This window comes from Mustela lutreola, chromosome 4 (assembly GCF_030435805.1).
Source record: "Mustela lutreola isolate mMusLut2 chromosome 4, mMusLut2.pri, whole genome shotgun sequence".
Taxonomy (NCBI): domain Eukaryota; kingdom Metazoa; phylum Chordata; class Mammalia; order Carnivora; family Mustelidae; genus Mustela; species Mustela lutreola.
Window position 1 is genome coordinate 132,804,751 of NC_081293.1, and position 22,945 is coordinate 132,827,695.

At 40.9% G+C, this 22,945-nt stretch overlaps 1 protein-coding gene across 1 annotated transcript in view; it reads left to right on the top strand.

The window, feature by feature from the left end:
* Positions 1–7,366: 7,366 nt before the first annotated feature.
* The window catches only part of COL1A2 (collagen type I alpha 2 chain), a 35,682-nt gene continuing 20,103 nt past the window's right edge, over positions 7,367–22,945 (top strand). The window contains exons 1-19 of the mRNA XM_059171147.1: positions 7,367–7,804; positions 10,323–10,333; positions 10,927–10,941; positions 11,569–11,604; positions 12,756–12,848; positions 14,348–14,404; positions 17,402–17,446; positions 17,534–17,587; positions 17,683–17,736; positions 18,047–18,100; positions 18,500–18,553; positions 19,056–19,109; positions 20,866–20,910; positions 21,203–21,256; positions 21,355–21,399; positions 21,762–21,815; positions 22,327–22,425; positions 22,545–22,589; positions 22,697–22,795. Coding sequence (XP_059027130.1) covers positions 7,735–7,804; positions 10,323–10,333; positions 10,927–10,941; positions 11,569–11,604; positions 12,756–12,848; positions 14,348–14,404; positions 17,402–17,446; positions 17,534–17,587; positions 17,683–17,736; positions 18,047–18,100; positions 18,500–18,553; positions 19,056–19,109; positions 20,866–20,910; positions 21,203–21,256; positions 21,355–21,399; positions 21,762–21,815; positions 22,327–22,425; positions 22,545–22,589; positions 22,697–22,795 — 1,038 coding nt within the window. The 5' untranslated portion in view covers positions 7,367–7,734. The remainder of the gene's footprint in view (positions 7,805–10,322; positions 10,334–10,926; positions 10,942–11,568; positions 11,605–12,755; positions 12,849–14,347; positions 14,405–17,401; positions 17,447–17,533; positions 17,588–17,682; positions 17,737–18,046; positions 18,101–18,499; positions 18,554–19,055; positions 19,110–20,865; positions 20,911–21,202; positions 21,257–21,354; positions 21,400–21,761; positions 21,816–22,326; positions 22,426–22,544; positions 22,590–22,696; positions 22,796–22,945) is intronic.

Genomic DNA, 22,945 nt, shown 5'->3' on the forward strand with positions numbered 1-22,945 from the left:
TTTTCAGATAATTGTAAAGGCTAAATGCTGCAAAATATTCCAGGGAAATGCTAGTTGTTATTTTATTTAAAGGAAAAATCAAGATACTGGGAATCAGGAAACCCTCTGGTCATAGTCTATAGTACGGCAGCTGGTCTTATAACCTCTTCAGGCCTGTTTGTGCATTTATAAAATGTATTAATTCATGCAACTAAAATTTACTGAATACCTAATGTGTCTAACATTAGCCAGACATTAAAAGTATGGTAGAAAACAATACACATTTAGAATTATGGTTATGTTTTGGATGAACCCTTAGTTGTTTTTCAACTCTAAAATTTTTTGACTTCATAATGAGAAAAGTTAGCCTTTTCCTGTTTTTTGATCACTTTGTTCTTTAGTAATTAAACTCAACATGTTAATATCAAGGAAAACTTAGGTGCTACTATTGGGTGAATAGGCTAAAACACATTTATGTATTATTCAAATAAATTTCATGTGTTGACTGCCACTCTTGCCTATGAATAAAAAGAAAATTTTAAGTGTGTGGATTAGATGGTAAACCAACAATGAAGAAAATAACCACAACTGATATTTAAGGTCCTTGTTTTCCAGTGACATCATGCCAAATCTGTCTTCATTAACTGAGCAAACAGTTGTTGAGCATCTAATATTTAGTGGGTGCTATGCTAGGATAAAGGGTTGGAAGTGTGAATAAAATGGGCATTGTCTCTGCTATGCTAATGTACCTCACATTTGGAGCATCTGGGTGGTTCAGTGGGTTAAGCCTCTGCCTTCGACTCAGGTCATGGTCTCAGGATCCTGGTATTGAGCCCCGCATCAGGCTCTCTGCTTGGCAGGGAGCCTGTTTCTCCCTCTCTCTCTGCCTACTTGTGATCTCTCTCTCTGTGTCAAATAAATTAATAAAATCTTTTAAAAAAATGACCTCATATTTAAGGGGGTTAGTCAATGGAAAATTAACTCCTTTCATTAATTAATCAATTGTCATAGTGAGAGCTACTAGATATTAGAAATACAAGGCATTAGAAAATGTACAACAGGAAGATGTTATCATCAGAGAAATGCAAATCAAAACCACAACGAGATAGCACCTCACACTTGTTAGAATGGCTAAAATCGAAAAAGAAACAACAGGTTTTGGCAAGGATGTGGAGAAAAAGGAACCCTTGTGCACTTGTGGTGGGGATGCAAACTGGTGCATACTCTGGAAAATGGTATGGAGGTTCCTCAAAAAATTAAAAATAGATTAACCATATGATCCAGTAATTCTACTACTGGGTATTTACCCAAAGGATACAAAAGCACTAATTTGATAAGATATATGTACCCCTACAGTTATTGAAGCACATTTATGATAGCTAAATTATGGAAGTAGCCCAAAGGTCTATTGATAGATCAGTGGATAAAGAAGACGTCCCGTGTATACACACACACACACACACACACACACACACACACACACAGGAATATTACTCAGCCATAAAAAAGATGAAATTTTGGGATTTGCCACAACATGGATGGATCTAGAGAGTATAATGCTGAGTGAAATAAGTCAGGCAAAGAAAAACAAATGCATAGAATTTAAGAAACAAAACAAATGAACAAAGGGGGGAAAAAGACAAACCAAAAAAGACTCTTAACTATAAGAGAATAAACTGATGGATACCAGAGGGGAAGTAGATTGGGGGGGGACAGGTGAAATAGATGAAGGGGATTAAGAGACATTTCTATTAATGAACACTGAATAATGTATAAAATTGTTGAATTACTTTATGTACACCTGAAACTAAATAACACTGTATGTTAACTACACTGGAAATTTAAAAAACAACAACAACAACAAAAGAAAACATACAATGGAGACTTGACTCATCCTGAGGTATCCAGGAAGCCTTAGACAAGTCACTTCACTTCTCTAAGCGTTAGGTTTTTCACTTATAAAATCGGGAATAATAAAACATATCTCTCCCCGAGATTTAGATAATGATTATTAGAGGTTTGAGATAATTTATGTCAAATTCCTAGCAAAATACTTAACACACAATATAATAGGTAGTTATGATTGCTCATTAACTAACTGAAAGATTATCCATGCAAATTAAGAATCCCAAAGGTCAAGATCGAATTTTAAACTCTAAAGAGTTCGTCAATAATACTGCTAACTTAATTTGCTAGTTACTTTTAAAAGATGAAATATAAATTATACAAATTCTAAATATGGTATCATATATAATTAAGTCTTTATAATTGTTATTCTGTATGCCGTGCAGGAACCAAAGAGGATGTATCTCGATTCAACTTAATGGGTAAATCAATCACCACCATCCAGATCTTTCTTGCAACTAAAGTGAAAGTCTTTTTATTTTTTCCAGCTACTTGAAACGAATTGAAAAATATGAACCTGGAAACCAAGCCAACCAAAGTTCTAATAAGCCAGAGTGGACTTTTGGAAGGCATCAGCATTCTGGTGCTCTTCAATTTAAGGATAGATTTGGAACTAGCTGAAGAAATATAATCAGCATCTTCTCAAAGAAAGAGGTGGACTTGATTGAAAGCTGAAATTTGTGTGCCCTAATATATTCCTTTGGAATTATCAGGCTTAGAATAGACAATCACAAGAGACCACAAATATATCCATACAATCTGTACACAAGAATCCTGGGAGTCCTGCAGAAATAGTGATTGTTTATTTCATATTTCTAAACTTGAAAAATGGGGCACTGAATCCCAGATTAAGCTGGGATTCATAAACTATGAGATAAATTGACTGTGTCTATGTATCATAAAGAGAACTCCTGAAAAAAGAATGATCATTCACTATCAAGTAAAAAAAAAAAAAATCTGTAAGCACTTAATTGCTCCTTGCTTCAATGCTAAAAAGCAAATGAGGGTGAACATAATGTCTTCTCCTCCTAAAGAAGGAGAAGAGCATTTCAATGGAAATCTTTAGAATGGGGTTTGTGTTAAGGTTAATCTGCTTCAGATGGTCTCTTTCTAACACACATAATTCTCTGCCATATGAATCCCAACATCATCCTTACACTATATCCCCCTCTTTCCTGATTCCTGTTATACTCCCAGTATAACTTCAGTTCCACCCTAGATGTGTCTGTGACCTCACCCTTCCACCTTCTCCTAGCTGGATTCCATTCCATTGAAACCACCTCACCAAGATCACAAGTGACCTCCGGATTGCTAATTTAAGTAGTCTTTCTAACTTTTCCTTGACCTCTCAGAAACACATGAAACTTCGACACCCAAAAAACTGCTCTCTCCTCCCCCAAACAACCTGTTTACTTGCCTTCTGTGATTGGAGACAGTATGGTTTACCCCCATCCCATATGGCTGTTCCTTCTCAGTCACCTGGATGCATTTTCCCCTTCTTCTGTCCATGGCTTAATATTCTGGGCCTCCTCAGGGTTTTGTCCTGGGTTTTTCCTATTGTCCACTTCCACGCACACATACAGCCTGGGGGATTTCACCCATTTCTATGACATCAGTAACATAATGTCTTTAACTCCTTTATCTGTAAACCTAGACCAAGTGTAAGTTCTGGACTTCTTGTCTGTGGAACCTATCCAGCTTGGGGGGGGAGCACAGTCACTCAACACTGAACTTGCCCAGATTTGGCCTCTTCATCTCTCTTCACCTCATCTCTTCCCCTCAAATGTTTCCCGGCTCAATGGACTAGGCCTCCAGGCAGCCAGTTCCTGAGACAGAAACCTGGTGACGTTCCTCCAGTCCTCCCTCTCCCTCAGTGCCCACAGTCAACTATCGGATGACTTCCAAGTCCAACAGCACTACCTTGGTCCTGACCACCATTGCTTTTGGGCAGAATTACTGCCGCAGCCTCCTCATTGGCTCCTCTGCAGCCAAAACCATCTTTTTAGATGCATGCTCTCATTGCATAATTTCTATCCTTAAAATTATACAAACACTCCCCAGAGCACAGTTTAGAAAACACAAACACCAGAATACAGTTTAAACATGCTTTTGCTTTTTGATCTGGTTCCTGCCAAATCCACCAATCTCATCTCCAGCTCCTTTCTCTATTCACGGTTCCTCCCTGGTTACCCAACCCCACCATCCCCCCCATGCCAAATGCTTCCATTCCTCAGAACTGGCACATTTTCTAATGCCTCTTTACCTGGGTCTCTCCCCACCCCCATCTCTTCTAAATCATATTCATATCTAAGGCTTGAGCTTGCTGCAGCCTCCAGGAAGACTTCTTTGACTCTACCCACCTAAGTCTAGATAAGGTGTCCATCTTAAATCCCCTCATAAACACAAAAACATCCTGTCCTCTGCCATGGCAGTCCTCTCCACACTCTTCTCTATCCTGCAACAGACTATCAGCCAACCTCCTTAGGGCAATGACTCGGTCATTCTGTTTCCCAGTTATAAACCCCCCAACTAGTACAGTGGCTGGCACAACACTCAATATTATTTAAATGATTATACATTGAAATGGCCAGTGGGAACTGAGCAACCCAACTGAGAGGATGTAGGGCAGGAAGCTCCATGCCTTCCAAATATCACAGCGAGAAGGCAGCCCTCAAAACTTTCCAGCTACGGTCTTAATTATGAGCTCATCCCTTCGTGGCAATTCTTTGACAGCAACTCAACTCAAACTCAAACTAGAATGAGAGAGGATGGTATTGGGCTTTCCAGAGGGTGGAGCCTCAACAAATGTCCAAAAGGAGACATCATTCCAATGCTTGCTTTGATCCAAGAAAAGAAAGGAATAAAAGTGTAAGACAACAAGGCTTTATCAGACTGTTCACATCCCTTTAGCAGGCAGACTCTCGTGTCCTCCTTTAAGGTGTGGCCCCTTTTCAAATCTGTGGGGTGTAGGGAGCTGAAGAGACCATCTGTTTTCAACAGAGAATACTTTAGGAATAGGAGTGCAGGTGTTAACTGATCTCTGCCTCCCTTCCTCCACCCCTCACCGCCTCAGCCCTCAGTGGCTCCCCCTTCTACTCCTTCACTCCTTTCTCCTCCTGCTCAACCACCAGCCACCACACCAGGCCCCCTACACTCACACACCAGACATCCATCACCAGGACCATCCTCCATGCTTTGGGATCAGCTCCCTTCCCAGTCCCTCCCCTATCCACACAAAAAGCTTCTCTCTGAGACCCAAAATATTTAACAGAGATCTAACTGTAAACACTCACTTCCCCAATGAGTGGTGAGGAAGGAGGAGTCAAAATCATGTATAAAAATGACTGGGATGGCAATCAGTCTTCTGCTTAAAAAAGAAAAATCCCCCTTTGGTTTTCACCATCTCCATTATTCTGTCTAGTCCCAGGGCCTCCCACCAAACGCTGATGACTGCCTGCTTCAAACCCTGCCACATCAGCAGGGAAGGAGCCTGGCAGCATTTGGTATTTGCATCAGTTTCCAGGAATGTGTTTCAAGTTATCAGTTTACTCTGCAGAGTTGTTTTTCCTTTAAGTTTATAAATGTGTGCTTGAACTGATATTTCACTAGTTTTCAAAAACTAGCTGAGCATTTTTTATAGTAAAAAAGAAATGACAGTCATGCTTCCACAAAATGCTCTCCCGTGTAAAAGATCAGATTTGACTGTGGATTCCTCCTTGTAAAAAGCCTCCTAGAACTGACCAGATACCCTTTCAAATTCCTTCCCTCCCCGTTACTTCAAAAAGTCTTTGTCAAAAAGTCAATGTCCTTAAGTAGAATAAAAGAAGGGTTTATTATAGTTCTGTTTTTTCCCTTTTATTTCCATTTACCTGTTTTTAAGTTTAGAGAAAGCAACCACTTTAAGACTATTCAATCCCTTTGGTTTATAGCAGCTGCTGATGGAGTTAACTTAGGCAGAAATTTTTCCTTAAAGCACAGCCAAAAAAAAAAAAAAAAAAAAAAACAACAACAAGGAAGGGAGAGATGGGGAAAAAAGAGAAGGGGGTTGGGGAAAGGAAGAATTGCAGCCCACTCACTTCTGTTTGGCACAGAGGGAATTGACCTAAAGATGTCCCTTTTATGTTGACTTCTAGGAGCCCTTGGCATTCTGAGTAGCACATGACTGCCTCACTGGGGATGCAGAGCAGGCAGAAATGCAGCCCCAGCCTTATGGGCCTGGAATGACATCTCAAGAGAGTTGGAAAAAGGGCCGTCCACTGAAGTTGACTGCACCCAGTATTTCACAATTCTCAGGAGCTCTCACTGAGGGCTTTCACCCTCAGTCCTGAGCTCAGGGTGAAGATCTCAGTTTCTCCTCTGCATGGTGGGGAGCTAAGAATGGGATGGGGCTGAAAGGGGAGAAGGAAGTTGGGTGTTGGGGAGGGAGTTAATATCCACACTGATGAGGACACTGCTTGGGGTGTGACCAGAGAAGATTGCCCCATCTCAGAATGGAATTGGAAGCCCCTCCAGGTGGGCTGGGTGTTTTCCCCAAGGTGCAGAGGGGAGCCATGAGGAAGCCAAGAACTTGCTTGGGCGTTACCTGTAAGAGTGGGGTCAGTGAATACACGGGGAGCTCGGGGCACTGGGGGTCTTGTTGGAGAGTTATCTGAGTCCAGGCTCCTCATGAAGCTGATGAATCTGGACAAGGCATCAGTGGAGAAGAGAGGGTGGAGAGTGGAAACCTGAAGGGGTAGAGGATGGATTCTCCACTGCAATCTCAGAAAGGAGAGATCCCGTAAGAGAGGCGTCCAGGTGGTCACTTGCAGTCTTTTTGCAGGGCGCGATAATCTCCAAAGCCGAAGCCGAGAGTGGCCTCAGTATAGGTCGAACGAAGGACTTCCCGAATGGCTGGGGCCAGTCTGGTGTGCGCAAAGCATATCCTCCCCAGTGCTCAGTGCCACGCTACCCTTCACGTGTTCCCCCCTCCTCCCCAATGGCAGGCACCCTCGGACGCCAACCCAACCCTGCACAGACAGAACCCCCCTCTCACCCTCTCCCGGAGCCAGGAGGGAGCGTTACAGCTGAAAAAGTGGGGGCACACACAGCCCCAAAGCTGGAAAAAGCTGGGCGCGGGTGGGGGAGGGGACAGGCGCGGGAGGGGGGGCGGAGGGAAGGCGGCCTCCAGCTGCGCCACGCTGTCGAGCCCCCACTCCTCCTCCCTTGCTTCCTCTGCGCCCGCTGCGCGCCCTCCACCCTGCGGGTGGCCTGCAGGGCACAAGGTGAGACAGGGCTGGACAGCTCCTGCTTTGATCTCCGGTGTCCTGTCCTTTCTACAGCTGCCTGGCAGCCCAGAGATCTGCAAAGTGTGCCCACGTTGGTGTCTGCAGAGCGCTCCGACGTGTCCAAAAGTGTTTCCAAACTTGGAAAGGGCGGGGAAGGGCGGGGGGATGGGGAGGGCGGAGGTATGCAGACAGCGAGTCAGAGTTTCCCCTTGAAAGCCTCAAAAGTGTCCACGTCCTCAAAAAGAATGGAACCAATTTAAGAAGCCGGCCCCGTGGCCACGTCCCTCCCCCCTTCACTCCCTCCTCTGCGCCCCCGCAGTCTCCTCCCAGCTGTGGCTGCCCGGGCCCCCAGCCCCAGCCTTCCGATTGGTGGAGGCGCTTTTGGAGGCACCCTCCGGCCAGAGAAACTTTGGCCGTATAAATAGGACAGATCCGGGCTTTATTATTTTAGCACCAAGGCGGCAGGAGGTTTCGGCTAAGTTGGAGGTACCGGCCACGACTGCATGCCTGCGCCCGCCAGGTGATACCTCCGCCGGTGACCCAGGGGCTCTGCGACACAAGGAGTCTGCATGTCTAAGTGGTAGACATGCTCAGCTTTGTGGATACGCGGACTTTGTTGCTGCTTGCAGTAACGTCGTGCCTAGCAACATGCCAATGTAAGTGCCTTGAGCTTGTTTGGGCTGCCCGAGGGGGGGGAGAAAGTTTAGATGGGTGGGCACCCTGGTCTGAGAAATGAAATCCTACAGTCACATCTAGGTCTAGCTTGGAGGGAAGGCTCCCTGGCATGTGGAGAAAGACAGGCATGTATGAGAAACGTGGAAATTATTTTAGAAATGAAAACAGAAAAGACTCAACCCTCCCCCGAAGTTAGGGAACTTTTCTCTCAACTCAAAGTGAGTCTTAATTTTATCTGGATCCTCTGATCCGTGAGGCTCAAAAGAGAACAGAAAGTCTTTTTCCTAAGGGTGAGATATTGACAACTATCGGGCCCATGGCTGCACCGATGCCCACCTTGGAAACTTGAGGCCTGCTTTAGAAAGCCCTTGAATTTAGTCATGTAGAACTCACCCCCTAAGGGCTTTGCTTCTTTGGGCGGTTTGGGCTTGCCTGGATGATGATGATAACTACGAGGCGCCCTCTGGAGGGAGGACAGTGAAAGCACAGGGACCAGGCCTTACGCGGATGGAATCCCCATGAGAGAGACCCCTACAGGTTTACAAAGGGAGGTGACCTGCGTTTCTGATGAAAGCCATTCCCGGTGGCTAGTGAGTGTGTCCTGGGAAGGAAAATGATGTTACTTGGAATGGATACAATCTGAAGAGTAGAATTAGCTTCTCCATTTATTATCTGGTCATGGACATGGTGACATTATTTAATTAAAATCTGTTTTGCCTTTTGTTGAGCCTGCAAGTTACCTTTTTATCATGTTCTTAATGACAATCAGACATTCTGAACACAGCAAGTTGGAAAATATCAACACGGATCTGAAACTCAAGAGACCCGGGGTTTTCCAATGACTTGGCCACTAATTTACCATGTGACCTCGGGCAAGTCCTACTGAGCCTTTTCTAAAATGCAGAATGCAGATTAGATGGACGCGGAGGCTACTTTCAGACAAAGGTTTCATGACCAGGCTTCTGTGTCAAGATAGAAGAAAATCGGTCCTTCTTGAAAATGGCTGCCTAATTACCAAAGATACTGACTTGATAGGGTCGGAGGGGTGTCTGGCCACACCCAGCACTCCAAAAAATTTGCTCCACCCACATGCCACGGTGTCTACCATTGCATCATTGTCCATGCATTTATGTGTGTGTGTGTGTGTTTCTCCCTTTGTCCACTTTCAGTGTTCACACTGTGGATATTAATGAGTGATTGTAAGGAACAAATTCACATTACCAATTTTGTTTTTATGAGATCTGAGGATGGGGGGGAAAGTTGGCTCCTAAAGAAAAGATGAAAACAGACCTAGGGAAGTCTAAAGGTACAAAAAGGCAACTCACCTTTGCTCCTCTGGGCAATTTGGGTTGACCAACAGCCAACGTCAGTCTGGAATAAAAGTTACCAAACACACGTTTCTTCAAAATGGCTCAGTCTGAGTAATGAAAAGGCAAATTTCCAAAATCATAAGGAGTTCCGTTAATCAGGCCTGGGCATAATTATTCTTCCTACTGATGGACACAATGAAGTAAACATATCATTTTCCTTATTTAAAAGTAATTCTCATAAATTGCCCTTAAATATCAGTGCTGGATGTGGTCCACCCTCCTGAATTGTGACTCTTGCAACAGATGTTCTCACTCCAAATGACACCTTGGCCACCTAATTAAAGCAATTTTTAGGGGTGATTCATCTCGTTGCCAGCTTGGCCACCCTCATATCCTGTGTTAACCTATAATTTTTCTACCGTAGGAGAGGAATTCAGTCTTTAAGGTCTTAGAGCAATTATGGCAAAGAGGGGGATATTACTTCAGTGTGTTTTTCCCATTACTTCTCAAGATCTTTCGTTTTTCCATTTATACAGAGCAATTCCTTCTCAGGGACAAAAGAGATATATATTGGTAAAATGACCTTACCTAATTTAAGTGAACCAATGTAAAGCAAAATTTCGGATGTCTAAATGGCTCCATTTTCATAGTGACTAATTCGCAAATTAGACCTTTTGAAAAAGGACTTTAAGAATGGTATAAACTCAATGAAGCACTAGGTAACTTTTATAAAAAATAAAATATTTAGGTAACAAAGTTCCCGAAGTTTTCCCTTTTTTAGATTTTTAGGTATCAAAAACTATCTACACCATAAATTATTTCCTCATCAGCGTCCTGGTCTTACATTCAGCGACTCACCCATTCAGTTTATCAACTTAATTACTATGCATTGGAAATATCCTTTGGACACATTAATATTTCACAGCATTTATAAAATAGTAAATAATTAACAATTTAATTCCAAATATATTTACATATTAATATTGCAAACAAATCAGCCTGCTGATCCCTGCCATACTTTTGACCTGCATAATTTCCAAGTCATTAGAATATTCTTAATAAAAAATACACTTGATCCTTTAATTAGCTAAGTCAACTTTATAGGCTAATATGTCTATTTGTTAATTGCTGCTACGAATCAATGAAATGATGCTAATGATTATTTACCTCTTTTCCCTTTCCTCTACAGCTTTACAAGAGGTGAGTAAAATTACTTTTAGAATTTGTTTTTTTATACTGGGAATGTTTTTGGCCGCATTTATGCCTTCTCTAGGCAAGGAAGAGAAGGTTACAGTGGTGTGGAACAATTTGGATTTCCAAGAAAATCCTCAAGAGTTATGGTAGTCAAATTTTGCTGGCTGCCTAGAAAGTACCCACCCCAATTTCCAAAATGGGCGGTGCTATTGAATGAGACCACCCTTACAAGAATGCTCATAAGAAACAGAATAAATAATCCAGTGGAAGTTTGGGTTTTAAGCATCCACTACCACGAAGCAGGAGACTTCACAGAGCTAGAGAATCTTGTTACTCCCTTGGAATCATTTGCAAGAGTATTAGGAACAAATTCTTAGCTCATGAATTGAATTTGAGGCATATTTAGAGATAAGGATGCATTTTGGTTCTGAACATGTTATTTAATTTGTGGGTAAAATTTAAAATCATACTTTGACATTTTAGAATAATGGTATGCATGATGTATGTACTCCATAGACCTATTTGTACACTATACAGAAATGGGAGCCATTTAAAAAAATACATAATTTTTCTCATAATTATTTCTGATTCTTTTCTAGGTAACTGCAAGAAAGGTAAGAGTCTAATACTTTTCCATAATATCTGAAATGATCAGAAATATCTTCTAATTTAACTAAATTTATAGTAAACTACAGAAGGAAAATATTTTGTCAAGATTTTGCTCACATGGATATGCATTAAGTAAACCATAAAATAAAGCAGCTTTGATTTTTAAGATAACCAAGTTTCATTATCTTTCAGAATTATCTCTAATTATATTATACAAACTGGTGATTTACATACTAAAGAAAAAAAAAGACTTAATTCTGGAGATGGAAGGAGTATTACGTTAATTATAGGTAGTAAATGAACGTTTATTTTAAAGGCCTTTTTAAATATACTGTTAACAGTGTAACAAAATGATAACTTTATCCACAGAAATCATATTTCTAAAAATAGTAGTTATATATTGGCCTAATGACTGGAGACTGCAGCCTCTAGTCTCCCAGGTTGAAAACATTACATGTAATTATAATAAAAACAATGTATATTTTCTATTGTATTATGCCATTTTTACAGCTACTTTCTAATAATACAGTGTTTAGATCAGTCTTACCAACTAATTATTATCAAGACTGCTTTCTCGTTCATTGGAAATCACTTAGACATTTATTATTCTGCTGTTTGTATCTTCCTCACAGGGCCCAGTTGGAGATAGAGGACCACGTGGAGAAAGGGTGCGTGATTTTTGAACTGTTAAAAAGCTTTGGAGCATATTTGAATAACTACTGGTTAGACGGTTCATAGGATTATTATGTGTTGAGATATTTGCACCAACTTTTAAGCAGATAATGCCCTGCAGAAGAGTAGAATTAGAATTATCATATATAATCACTATTTTTCTAGATCAAGATTATCTTTTTAGAAAGCCAAGATGTTAAAAGCAGCCATGTTCTTTGCATTAGTTTGTCTTCGTTTTCAGTAGACTTGTCCAACTTACACATATCATTATGCATAAGTAGGTAGATGGACATGCATCTACCTATCCCCACAGTCCTCTCTTTGCACGTTTTGTTTGCTTTTCAAGCAAGATCTCTTACAAAGCGCGGGAATAGTAGTAAAACAGCAGTCAACAACATGCTTCTGCCTAAATTCGTAAATGTGCAAGTTAGGTTTGCGGTTTATTCATGGTATTCTTAGATCTCTCTGCTCTGCTTATTTGGCATGTACAGCTACATTATATGACACTTTTGCCAATATATAAATACCTATATCTAATATCTATTGGGAAGCGCAGTCTAAAATGTATTCTACTCCCAACAGTCTAGTAGAGGTCGCATTATGTCAGTAAATTATTGTAACGACATGAATAGTGTTAACGGTAGGAAGTCTGCAGGATTTTCTACCTTGTGATAAAGTGACTTTATTATCCTATCAATTAATCTACCATTCATACATAGTATACCAAAACTGTTGAGTAAGTTCATCAGTCTGAAACTGACAATCAGTATACAGAGAACACCACTGTGTACTGATCTCCATGTGAAATTTATAGAATTATAAATGGTAGCTATAATTTCTATCTTTATTTGAATTCTGGAGCTCCATTTTGAATTAATATTCAAAGGCTGAGCTGTCCCTCTTCCAGCGGAACTAGTCTGCCCAGTGTCGTCTTTGTGTATCAGTAACTAAACCTCCTTCTAAGAAAGACCCATGTCATAAGTGAAGTTCAATCGATGACAAATATGGCATATTAAATTTCCTTACCCCTTGCACATTGAAAGGTCTGAACCACTGATCTTACCACATATATTAGGTCTCCTTTTATATGTATAGGTTTCTATGGGGGTCTGTCTAACCATGACCGAATTTGCTTTTTACAAAACAGGGTCCACCAGGCCCACCAGGCAGAGATGGTGACGATGGTATCCCAGGCCCTCCTGGTCCACCTGGACCTCCTGGGCCCCCTGGTCTTGGCGGGGTAAGGCGTCTTAAGTACTGCTAACTTTTAGCTCACTTCAGTGTCTTCTACCTCTATTGAAAGAAGGCTCATTGTGGAGCTTATTTTTAACAGTTAAGGGAGAATCTGCTATTTGGATATTAGTACATTTTATTCATTTCTTTGGTTTCTTCATTCAAGATTTTGCTTTGCCTGGTTTCTTTGTGAGCCCTTGTCAGTTACAGAACTGGTCTTTGTGTTCACTGAAGGTAACTGCAGCCCTCACGACTATTATTTAATTTGGGGATTTAATATCTTTCATCAGTAGGGCACAAATAAGAGGTGTTGCATTATTAAAGAGTTTGATTAGATTGAATTATAAGTGAAATCCCTGGTCTTCAGCAATTTCACAAACATCCTACTCTTTTTATTCTCCTTGGCTTGAAGTCTGCTGAACCAACATTCAAAGTAGTTTTAGGTTTAATTTGCTTGAAACTAATTTGAGAAAAGTACATTTCCCTTTTTCATTAATATCTTCTTTTAGCTTTATGTCTTTAACAATGGTATGAGTGCCAAATGGCCTCACTGCAGGAAGGAAAACATATTTGCTTAATTGGTTAGCACTATGAATCAGGAGCCTGATTCTAATATCCAACTGTATGCCAGTAAAATAAGACCTTTCTCCCCCAGAAGATCTTATTATGATTGCTTATCTACTGAGTGCATTAAAAAGCACCTCCTTTAATAGATCTACTACTATAAGAGAGATCTTTAACAGTAAAGTTATTACTGTGAACTATTTTTTAAAAGTTTAATCTTCCAAGGGGCATTTTAATTTAATTTTCCTCCAAACTTGAAAACTCTTTATATCCTTTTTTTTGAAACTCCAGCAAGAAAAAGGCCTCTCAGTCACTTTTGTGTAGTTCTGGAGGAGCAGGACAACAGGTGGAAATGCAAAGGTGACCTCTCGTTCTCTGCTCAATTTCTCAGGAGTCTCCAAGGACTTAAAGTTTAGAAAGCTCCCCTTTCTCAGTGTAGAACTAGAGGGTGCATGAGGGGAGAGGTGACTGGCAGAGCGGAAAGGGTTTGAAAAAATGAGGTGAGGAAGCTTCCCACTTCAAACCAGGTGGGGACTCCATTTTTTTATTTATTTTATTTTTTTTTTAAGATTTTTATTTATTTCACAGAGAGTTCACAAGTAGGCAGAGAGACAGGCAGAGAGAGAGAGAGGAGGAAGCAGTCTCCCCGCTGAGCAGAGAGCCCGATGAGGGGCTCGATCTCAGGACCCTGGGATCATGACCTGAGCCGAAGGTAGAGGCTTTAACCCACTGAGCCACCCAGGCGCCCCTGGGGACTCCATTTTAAACTTACATTCTCTCCTGACTTTTTAGGAAGTTAGCTCAATATGGAATTATAAACTAATAAGTTTATAAAAATATCACTCCCTTTTTAAAATAACAACATAAAAATCTGTACAAGTAAGATGAGAAAATGAACTACAGAGCTGGTAATTTTTATATAATGTGTTTTTCCCTCTCTAGATCTTTGCGGCTCAGTATGATCCTGGAAAAGGAGTTGGCCTTGGACCTGGACCAATGGTATGCTTCCCTCTTTTTAATCTCAGCTAAAAAAATTACTGAATAGAGAATTTGTTTCTTTGTAAAAAATTTCACATTGCCATTTCCTTAACTACCTTAGGTTAACACTCAATACTTAGATCAGATAAAGGCAACAAGTCCTTTTGTATTCAGATCTACAAGACTCTAGATCTGGGGGTTGAATTTTCTCTACAAACATGTGTCCAGTGTGTAAATAATCTCTGGACATAGTAACTATAACTTAGATAAATCAATTTAATTTGAAAGAGTGATCACTCTGATTAATTTTTTTATATCCTTTAACATTGCTCAGAATCTTAAGCAACCTGTAGAGATGCAGAGCTATTAAGTTCTATAAACTTGCTGGAAAGGAATAGCAAGTTCTAGTCCAGCCCATTTTTTAAAAAAATATTGATTTCTTTCTTTATATATGTATTTGAGTGGGTAACAGAAGAGCAGAGGGAGAGGGACAAGCAGATTCTGTGCTGAGTATGGAGCCCAATGCGGGGCTCAGTCCCAGGACCTTGAGGTCTTGACCTGAACTGAAACCAAGAGTCGGATGCTTAACCGACTGAACCAGCCAGATGCCCCCGCCCATTTGTCCTATACGAGAGAGTTTAAACTTTTCTAGGGCCATAGAAGTGGTTAATGACAAAACTGGGACTTGTCTTCAGGCAGGATATCTGATAATCAACGACATCGTGTTTCACGTATCTAGTACTTGAATAAAATATCAACTTATTCAGCAACTATTTATTAGACACCTTCAGTGAGCTCTTCAGAATAGCACTTGTACTAGCGCGTTGGGATGTAGCCATGAATATGGCAGAATCTCACCCTCCCTCAAGGAGTTAACAGTACTGGAAATGTTTCTTTTAATACCTTTTGATTAATACCTTTTTAGTCTATTATAAATCCATACAGAAGAGAATAAGAGTGTAATTTAGCATTCATATCACTCAGCACAAATAGTAAGCAACATATCCTATAATTTGAGTAATAGATAGAAAAGCTCCCTGCATGATTACGATGATGATGGTGTATCTTTAACAAGCGACCAATAAGCATTAATAAGATGTGTTAGAAAAAAAATAATATGAGCATGCACAATATATACTAGTATGTATAAAATAAAGGCAAAAATGGCTGGAACTAAGAATATTCAGTTAATTAAACACTGCAATGTAACATTAACATGGTCTGTAAAGTATAAATTTCACCTGGACAGTGCATTCAGTGCTCTGTCTTCAAAAGAAGATGTCGGCTGGACCTAATGGTCCACAGTAAGCTAATCCACTGTAAGGGCAAGATAATATTTTGTGTAAATTAAAACTCTCATTTGAGAAGTAATGTGCCTTTAATTGATGATTTCCAATTTCCTGATTTTTCTGGTAATTTTCAAACATCCATATCTAAAATGAAGAAGTAGAGATTTTCTTTGGCTTTGTTTGTATTGGGTATTTGAAATTAGCCATTTCAGCTAATGTTGAACATTAGTCAGCTTTAAAGCAGTACCTATGTCTCAGGAAGAAGCTAAAGGGGAAAAAAAATAAATTAAATAGCCTACATAAGCCCAGAAAATTAATATGGATTTCAGATTCCCCTGACTTTGGAACATTTTCTGGGGGGCACAAAACAGAGTGTTTTACTTTTAAATATCAATGAAATATAATTTAAGCTTGCACCATCCCCACACAGTCACAGATATATGTAATCAACAGATATGTGGTTCACAAATAAGAAAGATAGGCAGCAATAAAGTATTAAAATAATTTTCCATGTTGGAAAATCAATAACTCTAAAACCCCACAGGGTTCTTCTCTGAATTAATGAGTAATCATAGTCCGTCTCACAGCCTCCACAAAATAAACTACCTTTTATGTAAATGAAATTGTTGCAAATATGCGGAAAAATGAATAAATATAATTAAAAATTCATGGTGTCAAAGAAAATTATTTTTAATGTATACCTAAAAAATTATTTTGATTGAAAAGTGACAGTTTCTTTTAATGTGGAAGCAATTTCTAAAACCAAACAAATAATTCTTATAATTAAGATGAGCTGCTTTTTAATAAAATCCATATTATTTCACTCTAGGCATTAATACCATGGGGCAGACTTGCCTGCAGAGTCCCCATGGTTGATGTGTCATGAACAAATTACCCTAGACTTGCCTATGCAATATTTTCAGCATGAAGGAGCTGGCCCCTACAAGAGATCTTGCACAGACCTGCTTACTGCAAAGGGGAGTCAAGAATGTGGATTTAACTCACAAACTAGTAACACTGTCTTGCTCTACTTGCCTGTGACAGAAGGAAAAACAAAAGGAAGGAGCATCTGCTGTGGGTGTGGGCCACATTTTCAGTAATAACATTAGAACCTTCTAGGAGGATATTTCAATAATGTTTCATTTTTTCCTTCACCCCTCACTACCTCAGCTTTGGTCTGACATTTTCATCAGTCCCCAGCAGCCCTAAAAGGAGCTATAAGGTTACATAACAAACCTCCCTCTAATCATTAAGAAGGACTGTTGATCCTTTTCAATTGATGCCCCTTGCGGCAAGAAAGAAAAAATATCAATTTCTTCGCTAAATATGACAGGGGGAGATGACCTATGATCGAGGCCCTCCGAATGGAAATGCTTCACCCACGGCCCAGAAGGCGGTTGTATATTCCATACTGTGCACATGATTCCAATTCATTGCTTTAGAACAATCTCAATCAGCCCAGTTGTCTGCAAATTTAAGGAACCTGTATCCACCCACCCAATTGGGTTCTGCTGATTTGGGTAGGAGAAAAGGCAGAAGCAAAGACAGAGAAATAGTAGAGGAAATGTTGGTCTGTAAGAGCCTCCCTGGCAGAAACAAAAACTGAAATAAAACCAGGACAGTCCTGTTTGTCTATCACAAAACGTCGGTGGCACTACTATGCCAGTGCTCTCCAACTCAAACCAAAGCCTCCATAACTTCTCAGTGCTAAGACTTGTCCTCTTTCTAGGGCTTGATGGGACCTCGAGGGCCACCTGGTGCATCTGGCGCTCCTGTAAGTAACCCACAGCTGGTAACCTTTCTTATGGAAAAAGCCAGAATTAAAGAGATGTGTGGAGTATGACGTACTGGTTTCTTTTAGGGCCCCCAAGGTTTCCAAGGACCTGCTGGTGAGCCCGGTGAACCTGGTCAAACTGTGAGTACATTTTCGCCCGTTGTGGTAGATTATGTTTCTTCAAGATGTTTATTAATACAACCTCAACGAAATGATTGGTCTCCTGTTTTCTTCAGGGTCCTGCGGGTGCTCGAGGTCCACCTGGGCCTCCTGGCAAGGCTGGGGAGGATGTGAGTATATTCACTCATAAGCATTTCCAAAATGCCATTTAAACACTCCCTCCTCGACAAGACTTTCTGGATTCAAATGAAGTATTCTGCCAAAAGCTGGATATGCCCGACATAACTCATCCATGTGGAAGATGTTATTTTAATGAAATCTTTGTTTGTATTTTGGGAAATTCATTGTCCATTAAGTATGTATTCGGACCCACATCTTTGTAGAATTCCTTTTCCCCTCATCTTTAAAACCAAGATGTTCCAACTTTGATCTGACCGCTTAGCAAGAAAAGGCTGACCCTACGATGCTTTCATGTTTTAGGGTCACCCTGGAAAACCTGGACGACCTGGTGAGAGAGGAGTTGTTGGACCACAGGTAAGCTTTTTATCCCGGGGTCTCCAGCCAGACGTCAGAGGCGTCTCCCGTGCCAGGTGGATGGTAAAACCGGACGGTCACCTAGATGTTGGATTGCTTGTACCACTCATTGAAAGCATCTGACCAAGCAGGGAGCCCAGTCAAGAATGCATACAGTGTTTGTTAGTGCGAGGGATGTCGTTTTAATGATGGCAAGCTTGCCCTAAGCTAAAACCCTGTTTTGTTCAAACAGCCTAGTGTTACTCGAGTGAGAGCAAGTGGATGCGCTTAAAATATTCTAGTCTTGAACCTAGTCCAAGTTTGAACTTCAATGGGAAGAAATACTTTGGAGGGAAGAAATCATTGTTTTCTAATTTAGAATGAAAACATGACTTGTTCTCTTCTGTGTTTGCTTTTAAGGGTGCTCGTGGTTTCCCTGGGACCCCTGGACTTCCTGGCTTCAAGGGCATTCGGGTGAGCACATTCTTTACCCAGAGAGTACATGCTTTTAGGAACAGCCTCGACTATATTTAAACTCCTGGGTGACACATACTTGCTTCCAAATTCCTGGAATTTGCCAGAGAAAAGAGAGTTAGAGAAGAGTTCAGATGGCTGAAAAGTATGGTGGGATGCACTTTTCTCAGTGTGCTCCCAGCTTCCAAGAAATGAGGATCCCTACAGAGAAAATTGTCTAAAAGACGTAGGACTTGAAGAAGTACTTAAAACCATCTGAAAATGGTAATAATTATTTAAGAGGGAGAGGCTGTGAGAGAACATCTAATTCTGTTTCCTTCCCATCCAAGTGCAGAGAGGAAGCTTACCTGGGGCAGTGGAGCAAGTCTGCCCCTTGCAGCCGCCTGGCCTGGGGCTGGCTGGACCCTCCCTTGCACAGAAGGGGTCATCCCTGGGGGAGGGCAGGATTTGACCAAGCACTGTGATGGAATTGCATTTTAATAATAAGGGATTTGCATTTCAGGGACACAATGGTCTGGATGGATTGAAGGGACAGCCCGGTGCTCCAGGTGTGAAGGTAAATACTAAGCCAGAACATGGTTGTTGTGGTTTTTTTAAATTGACTTAAATTCCCCATGACCATCAGAAGGGATATTTTTAGTGAAGACTACTCGTATTCCAAAGAATATCTTATTTCCTCTTCAGTACTTCAGAGCCTCAGTGGTGAGGCTATGGGATTCTGTGACAAAAGTCCAATTATTAATACCATTTCTTTAATTCAATAGCTGTTAAACAGTTGAGATAAAAATAATGTCAATAGTTTCTTCCTTCATTTCCTATCCTCCAATTTCAGCTGATCTCTGTAGCCAAAATAAAAGTAAATAAACATATAATCAGATACTGGAACGCTATGTTATTTTAAACTGTAAATTCTCCTTTGCCATGCACTAATTAGATAGGTACATTCATGTCACAATACACTTTTCAACCTCTTTCCTGTGATTTATCTGTGCACACTCAAAAAATTTTTAATTAGGTAATTAAAGTCTCAGAAGTGTGTTATCTCTTGGCTAGGCTCTTCTCTGACAGCATTTTCAACTATAAAATGTTCTCTCTCCTATTAAGGAGATAATGTGATATTAAAGTGAATACCAACGTAATTACAAATTAATGAGTAACGAATACTAGCGGGACTAGAAATGAACATGAATATGGAGAATCTGTTCTAACTTTCCAGCTGCCACACAAATGGATAAGGTCAAACTCATTCTCCCTAGAGCCTAATGTAATAGCTCAGCCTACTAGTCCCAGCATCATAAAATGTTAGCATCGAAAGGAGCTCATTTTGCACATGAGGGAAACTGAGGCACAGAGAGAATGAGTGACTTGTCCAGAGTCACACATCTAGCAGTTAGGAGGACAGAGACTAGAAGTTCTGACTCGCAAAGAACAACTTTGTGCTTATTCCCAAAGAATACACTTGACATAGAAGCCTAGAAATGAATGGTTCCGAAAGGGTCTGTGAAATCTGTTTCTTCTAGACCCGAATCAGATTCCTTAGTAACAAAGTTCCTTCACATGTGTCATTTTATTAAATGACTGCTCCCCCTCCCCTGCCGGTACCATGGTTTTTACTCAAGATAAGAATATGGGTTGGGAATAAATAAGATAGCTTTGAAAAATATTACAAAGCTTTAAATTTCCATGCATATTTTACAAAAATGAAAATACTGACTGTTAAGAATAACTTTAAAGAGGGTAAATACGGTTCTTTTGAAAGCAATTTATTCTCTGCCATCTCTTTTTATGATATCATTCCTGATACATAAGCCTAGTCAAAATGATACCCAAAATCTAAGGGGGAATATTAGAGCTGGGTTACATAATCCTCAAATGACCACATCTCCCTAGTACTCTGGTATCTGCTATTATCTATATTAAAAACGCATATTTTAGAAATTTAAAATTTTATGGATTGGCGTAATTGAGAAAGTCTACCTGTGTAAGAAATGTTACAAAATATATAAATGGTTCAAATTGAAATAATAGGGTAGGGGGGCCTGGGTGGCTCAGTGGGTTAAGCCTCTGCCTTTGGCTCAGGTCATGATCTCAGGGTCCTGGGATTGAGCCCTGCATCGGGCTCTCTGCTTAGCAGGGAGCCTGCTTCCCCCTCTCTCTCTGCCTACTTGTGATCTCTGTCAAATAAATTAAAAATTTTAAAAATAATAATAAAAAAATAATAGGGTAAAAATGACCCAATCAGGGAAAAAAAAAAAAAAAACCAAACTGATACCCTGAAATGAACAAAACCTCAATCCTTCTTTTCCACATAGGGTGAACCCGGTGCCCCTGGTGAAAATGGAACACCAGGTCAAACAGTAAGTATCGATGACTTGATTGTAAATCTAAATATATATCCTCTGTGTAAGCTGGAACTTCTTTCATGTTTTTGCTAATTACCATTTCCCTCGGCATTGTACTCTTTGATATGTTTCTAATAACCTTCTGCATACTTAATTGAAATCCATTACCTTTTAGTTGGAATTAGAACAAGACCTATTTATTTCTAGTGGATTCTTGTGCATGTTGGAAATTGGACAAAGCAAATGATGCCTGTGACATTTTTTAAATTAGCATTGTGGATTTCATTGAAAATATTTCTGCTTCTAGGGAGCCCGTGGGCTTCCTGGTGAGAGAGGACGTGTCGGTGCCCCTGGTCCAGCTGTGAGTGCTTCCGTTTTTGTCCCTTATCCTTTTAAAAATTGTTCTAATAACGGCCACTGAACTTTCCTCTGACTTTGTCTTCCTTATTTTCTTCATAGGGTGCCCGTGGAAGTGATGGAAGTGTGGGTCCTGTGGGTCCTGCTGTAAGTTTTGACACTGAAGAATTTGGGAAGGGTTGAGAATTTGGGATGGAAAATATCTTTATTAATTTGTAAAAATAATACCATTTTAGACATCTTACCAAATGTTCTATGTGGTTTCTCAAAGGTTCTATTTATAAGTACTGTGGTCTCCAGGGCTCTTCATTGCTTCATAAAGTAAAATCTACCTCCCCTTGGATACCTTGAATGTATCCCCTTTGGTATTAATGGCAACATACTGTCCATTTTCTCTTTGCCAGTATTAAATAAGATCAAGCCACTCTAAGCCACTTTAATTTTCTGGTCTTGTTGTGTTGTTAACTTGCTGGGAAGCAGTTTCTTACCATATTCTACTTCGGTTTCAGGGTCCTATTGGGTCTGCTGGCCCTCCAGGCTTCCCTGGTGCTCCTGGCCCCAAGGTAAAAACACTGCCAACCATTGTCATTACCTTGATCCATTTCTTACTGTGATGTGAAAGACGGGCCCTATATTTGCAGATAGGAAGTTACACCACAGAGAGCTTAATGAGCGCCCCTTTCAGAATGGATGTAGAATGACCCGTTTTCTCACTTAAAGCTTGATGTGGATCATGTCTCTGTACTTGAGCTCAGGAACATAGATACAGAAGCCAACAAAGAACTTTATTTTATGGGACCCCTCTGGGATATACTCCCAAACTACTGAGGACTGACTAGCTGAGAACCAGAGTGTCTATCACAGAGAGACAGAGGTAGGTGAAGATGGTAGGTAACCAAGATGGCAGAACAAGGCCAGGAAAATAGGAACCCCAGTCCAAATCTATGGTACCAAATGAGATGAGGGAAATGATTGCAGTTCTGAAGAAAGTTCGTGGAACTTGGGGGCTTAAAAATGGAGATACGCTGTTTAATGATCTGCAGACCAATGCCTTGGTGTCATTCCCTCTCTTAGGGTGAACTCGGACCAGTTGGTAACCCTGGTCCTGCTGGTCCCGCGGGTCCCCGTGGTGAAGTGGGTCTTCCAGGTGTCTCCGGCCCCGTTGGACCTCCTGTAAGTAGCCACCATCATCAGCCTCATGGAGTGGAAGCAGGCGAAAGGAGTGAAGGTGGGGTCAAAGAACAGAAACATTCCCATTGACTGATGACCTCCTCTTCTCTTCTTCCTCACAGGGCAACCCTGGAGCCAATGGCCTGACTGGTGCTAAAGGAGCTGCTGTGAGTATCTGGCCACCCTGGGCCACTATGCTTTTAGGCACACTTGGGTGCACACCCCCTGGTCTGCCCAGCACCTCAGGACCCACCACGCCACATTGTCTCCACAGGGCCTGCCTGGTGTTGCTGGCGCTCCCGGTCTCCCTGGACCCCGTGGAATTCCCGGCCCTGTTGGTGCTGCTGGTGCTACTGGAGCCAGGGGACTAGTGGTAAGTGGTCGTGGCTGCAGCTCCCATCATCTTGAAAGGCCGACTCAGCTGTCATTTTGTCACCATCTCAACTTCTTGTGGTCTTCACATTTTTGTTTTTTTCTTTCCTGAGCATTTTTAGTGTGTATTACTTCTGTGAGAGTGCCTGTA